Source organism: Formica exsecta, unplaced genomic scaffold (assembly GCF_003651465.1).
Source record: "Formica exsecta isolate Colony F162 unplaced genomic scaffold, ASM365146v1 scaffold121, whole genome shotgun sequence".
Lineage (NCBI taxonomy): Eukaryota > Metazoa > Arthropoda > Insecta > Hymenoptera > Formicidae > Formica > Formica exsecta.
This window is the reverse complement of record NW_021848545.1, coordinates 88,662-94,586: the sequence shown is the minus strand read 5'-3', so window position 1 is coordinate 94,586 and position 5,925 is coordinate 88,662. Positions and strand designations below refer to the sequence as shown.

Below are 5,925 nucleotides of genomic sequence, written 5' to 3'. Positions count from 1 at the left end.
CAAAAAATATTGTATGTATGGCATGTGCTGAGACAACGAACTACGTCGCGCATGAAGTTGCCGCATTCGCTTCAGCTCATGCGGCAACTTCATACTCGACATAATTCATTGTTTTCCACACTTGCCACACAAGATAATATTAATAAATTGACTGTCGTTTTAAGTGAAAACATCGCATAAACATATCTTAGAAATTTCTCTTACCTATCAATTATGAGTACATTTTCCAATGAAGAATATGCCGATATTCATTTTATTTATGGTTTCTGTAATGGTAACGCACGTGCAGCAGTAACAGAATATCACCGACGGTTTCCTAATCGCAGAGTACCAGATCGAAGAGTTTTTAGCAATGTCCACCGAAGCATTAAATTTACTGGTAAGATCCCAAATAAAAATCTTGAGAGACCATTAAGGCGACATCGTCAAGTCGAGGATGCGATACTAGCAACGGTGGATAGAACTCCTACTATTAAGTATCAGAAGACTTTCGGCGCAAACTAACGTCTCTAAAACGACAATTTGGAAAATATTACGTGATTATGATTTATACCCATTTCATTTTATGAATGTTCAAGCTCTTCAACCAACGTTAGTTTGCGCCGAAAGTCTTCTGATACTAATAGTAGGAGTTCTGTCCACCGTTGCTAGTATCGCATCCTCGACTTGACGATGTCGCCTTAATGGTCTCTCAAGATTTTTATTTGGGACCTTACCAGTAAGTTTAATGTTTCGGTGGACATTGCTAAAAACTCTTTGATCTGGTACTCTGCGATTAGGAAACCGTCGGTGATATTCTGTTACTGCTGCACGTGCGTTACCATTACAGAAACCATAAATAAAATGAATATCGGCATATTCTTCATTGGAAAATGTACTCATGATTGGTAGGTAAGAGAAATTTCTAAGCTATGTTTATGCGATGTTTTCACTTAAAACGACAGTCAATTTATTAATATTATCTTGTGTGGCAAGTGTGGAAAACAATGAATTATGTCGAGTATGCATCGCTTCAGCTCATGCGGCAATTTCATACGCGACGTAGTTCGTTGTCTTCCGCATATGCCATACATACAATATTTTTTGTAATGCCTGTTATTTCCGCACTACTAGTGCGGTAAGGTAAGTCATAAAGGTGCTTTTCTCGCATTAGTGTGAGAAATAACTACTTTTGCATTTTTTCGCTATAACTTCGAAACAATCGACTTTAGGGCATATGTGTATTAAGACTTTTTGACTTAGAATGACACAAAGAATACACAGTTTCAGTGTGGACATCACGTTGCGGGACACTCTATATATACATATATATATACATATGTATAAATATTTAGAGAGAGTTATTTTCTTCTTTTTTACTTCACTTTAACAAATATTAATTAATTTAAATTGCATTAGTTTTATTTTTGAGTTTAAAAAATTAGAGTTTGAGATAAAAATGCATCTAATTTCAAAATAATTAGGAAATCTATGATTATGCTTTCTAAAATAATAGATTATATGTCTAAGTTAATTAATATCACTAATTCAACATATATATTACGTGCATGCCTGCAGTGCTTAAATTATTTGAATAAAGCTATTAAATTTTTTTATTAAAATAATTATGATCCTAGAAACTCTATATACAAAGTATTCTGTAACTGATGGTATAATGGGGAAGGTAATAATTAATAATATTACATGAAAAAAAATATGTCGAAAATATAGAATAAATTTTTCATGTAAGGTTTTATTTTTTTGTGGAAATTAATTTTAAAAGTTAATAACATAACTATTTTGTTAAATTTAAATGACTGATTTCTATCAGTCTTGTGTAATAATCTTGTGACATATGTTAATAAATTTGTCTTTATTAACAATTATAATCAGGAGACACGGTAGTATCTCGCAGCAACAGCGAGGCGAACCGTTCAATATTGCGAGTATTTTATCGTAAGATTATCGGATCTTAGGAATGGCTGGGCTGATCAAGTTCTTAATAATCTTAATCGATAGCTTGGGTCCCAATTGTCTCAAGAAAGTATTGTTATTATTGTTCTATATATGCTATGAACAAGAGAAATACGATACAAATTCTTAATGTAAAAATTTCTATTCAAGAAATCGTTATCATCATTATCATCGTTCAATCCTAACGTATTTTTCGTGGATTAATAATATGTTTGGGAATTAATATATATCTGATTTTCTATGACTACCAATTGCCTATGAATTATATTATCCAGGAAACGGGTATGCTAAGCCTGTGTTAGACATCTTTTCATGTCCGAATTTTATTTTTGACATGACTTGTCGCCCATCAGCGAAAAGAATAATTTTTAACATATTTGATTTTCTTTGATTTCTATAATTTTCCATGCTATTAATTTTTATATATTTTTTAATTTTATTTTTGTAAACAACTATTATTTTGGCTGACAGATTCCATTTTTGTAAAAAATGATTTTAAGTAGAAAGAAAAATATACTTGACGCCTTTTTTTTATATTTTTGATATCTTGTGTCAGGTCGATATTTTTCTAAAGTACACATATACATATAGATTTATAGTTTTTAATAATATATTTTATATCTAAATGGCATAAATCAACTAGAAAAAATGTATGCGTAAATTCATATTTTTGTGCAAAATATTAATTTCTATTTCGCTTACAATTTTTTTTTTAATTTTATTAAATATCTTATTTTTATATTAAACCTTGAAATTAAAATAGGGTTAATTACTATTTGGCTTAATTTGTTCGAGTTAAATATTATCTATTAGTCCTGTTAAAATTTATTTTACTTAATTTTCCAGAAATTTCTTTTAATTTCCAAACATTTGATAATTCAAGTTTCGATAATAAAAAGAAATTTCATGAAAAAGATCTAATTTTTAAATTTATTGGAAAACTGCTTTATAATTATTTTATATGGACTTTCTGAGAAACCCTGTATATATCTATATTAAAATTGCTTTTCGTGAAATATCGGCGATACTTGCTAGCATTATTTGTGATATTCCCTGTGACCTTCGTTTGCTTGTAAAAGATTATTAATTTATCAATTATTCCTAGGACAGACAACCTAAGATACACATCGGTTACGAAAGAGGTAATGTAGATGAAGAATTTTCGGGAAGAATAAAAGATTTTGAAGATAAATTAAAAGGGACAACGTCTTCGGAGAAAAAACCTAGAGATCTCTTACGTGCTATCGGTTTGTATACATATTTTAAATATTTTATTTATCTGATTTTAATAAAGTTTTTTTGCACTTACAATTATATAAGGTTCTCCAAAAGTTCGATAATGCTAAAATATCTCGAAAACAACCAACTATAATAAAAAATATGTAAGAAGCAAACTTGTAAGACTTAAAAAATCGATTTAAAAGTGATAACAGTTTGACTTTGGATAAAGTCCTTAAGATTATATAGAGGTCAAGTTAAATTTTTTAAACAGGAACTCTTATTTTTTATTGCATATTCTTATAGCTGACGTCGAAACGTTTCGAAAGTGATATATAAATAAAACCTTTCTGATCAAAAAATTTTAATTTTTAGATAGATTTTTTAAGCTTTACAACTTTGCTTCTTACATTTTTATTATAGTTGGTTGTTTTCGAGATAGTTCAACGTTGCCGGATTTTTGGGGGATATTGTATGTAACAGAATTCAAGAGAGAAAAAGTTAAAAAAGAAAGAAAGTGAGAGAAGCTTATATAGTTTTGAAATATTTTTGATCAAAAGAGATTGACTTTTACATATTTTACTAAAATTTATTTATTTACATATCAGGTTAAATAATGTCATGCCATGTTAGGTCGAATAATAAGATAATTTTGTGTGCACATAGGTAAGATCGAGAAGACGGATTGGAACGTGAAAGAGATCGAAAAAAAGATCGAAGAGAACAAGATGGGCCGTGGCATTCGTCATGATCGCGTAGAAAGAGTGCCAAAGTGGAGTCGCGAGCAGGTTGGCAAAGAAACGCGCAATAGCACTGACGTTCTCGCACTTTTTTTAGATGTGTATATGTTTCATTCAGTTTTTAGCTCGGCAGATCAAGATGGAGAAGCGGGGCAACGATCAAAGAGACACCTACAGTAAGTACGCTGACATAGACAATACCCTGAAGAATATAGGCAAGAAAATCCGAGAGGGTAGCGCGCTCGGACACAATAAAGTTTCAGCCATGGCTGAACAATTTTCGAATAAAAGTCAGGATACGGAACCCAAGCTGCAGAAATCGGTAAATACGATCTTTACGATCTCCATAGGAAAATGGTCAATGCAATATTAGAATTTGTATTTTTTGGTGTACAGGTGTCTATTGTATTTTATGTATATATTGATCAGCTTATAAAACAAATTATATTATTAATTATTATTATTTTACGAAATCTTTTAAGAAAAACGCAGATCAATAATAAGCTTGTATTTTTGAAGAAATATTTAGAATGTACTTCTTTTAACTATATAAAAATATTTATTCTCTTATAAATATGAATTATTTGCAAAATAGCATCTAAGATTGATGCATATATCATATCTCAAATATTATGATGGATTATAAATTATAATTAGAATTGTTGAGATTAATGAATGTTATATACAAAATGAATCTGTTTTAAATAAACTAGTAAAATATCTCAAACAATTGAAGAATATTGAAGTTTATGAAAACTTTTTTTAGATAGAAAGTTAGAGAGTGTCAAGAGATAACTTTTGATATTATTATTTTTTCCATAGATGTGTGTGATGATTAATTTTGATTAATTTTAATTAGTTAATTTTATTTTTTAAATAGAAACCTATATTTTTTATTGTAGAATTTTATTTCTATTTTATTATAGTTCAATATTTAAAATTTTTGTAAAAAATATTGTATATCAGAGATATTTTTTTTCGGAGATATCTATAAATAGTAATAAATTAATGCAGAGCAAATAAAAATTATTAATAATTGCTTAATAAATTGTGCGTGTATGTACATGCATACATATGCATGATGTGTATATACAATTCAAAATAATCATTCCCGCTTTCAGTTTATCTAGAATCCGATGCGACGATTTGATTTTGATATATGTATATGCATATATATTTGTATTTGTACACTTATGTGATAGTCTTTTCTACTTGTCTATAAGAAATTAAATGTGTATATACAATTACATAAAAATATTTTTTCTATTTTTAGTATATATTTAGTATAATATTTTCGTCAATACATAAATTACAATTCCCGCAAAATGAGGGATTACGTAAGGATTGACTACTATCCGCGGGTGAAAAAGTAATACGATAAACTCCTGATTTTTTTATATAATGAGAGTTTTTGTACAGGATTGTTTATAGATAAGAATCAATAACAATCGAAACTGAGAGGAGTAAATTTTTTTTACTAATAGTTATGCAAATATCAAGCACATTCTAATTTACAGTTCTCCAATTTTAACAAAGAATTTAATTATGTATTGACATAGAAGAGAATATTTTCGAGAACATTTATTACATTAAATTTTTTAAAAGCAGATAAAGGGATATTATTATCATGAAAATATAAATATACATACATAAATAAGAGATCAAACCTACTGCGTTTATATCATTGATTTCAGGTAAAGCTAAAAGCAACGGTAATGCTTTGGATTACACATACACACACACATATATAATTTTTTATTTGATATTTCAGAAATATTTATATATATATTATTATTATTATTATTATTATTATTATTGATGATGATAAATATTTCTGGCATTGAAAATTATATTCATGCATATAATAATAAGCAGATTAGTAAAATAATTTTATAAATTTTTGAAAAAAACATTAATAACTCTAATAATTCCATATAAAAGCTATAATCTAAAAATAGAAACTTTTACAAGATTATAGCTTTCATATAAAAATCTTTTTCTCTAATTCTCTCTT

General features: G+C 28.1%; 1 protein-coding gene across 9 annotated transcripts in view; it reads left to right on the top strand.

Annotated features, from left to right (window-relative positions):
* The window catches only part of LOC115244410 (F-actin-monooxygenase Mical), a 55,441-nt gene that overhangs the window by 17,861 nt on the left and 31,655 nt on the right, over positions 1-5,925 (top strand). For 7 of the 9 annotated variants that reach the window (XR_003885380.1, XR_003885381.1, XM_029822026.1 and 4 more), the window contains 3 exons: positions 3,059-3,200; positions 3,838-3,959; positions 4,009-4,233. Coding sequence is in view for 7 of the 9 variants with exons in the window: in XM_029822026.1 (XP_029677886.1) it covers positions 3,059-3,200; positions 3,838-3,959; positions 4,009-4,233 (489 nt within the window). In the remaining 2 variants the exon portion in view is untranslated. The remainder of the gene's footprint in view (positions 1-3,058; positions 3,201-3,837; positions 3,960-4,008; positions 4,234-5,925) is intronic. The other 2 variants (XM_029822033.1, XM_029822049.1) reach the window with 2 other exon arrangements.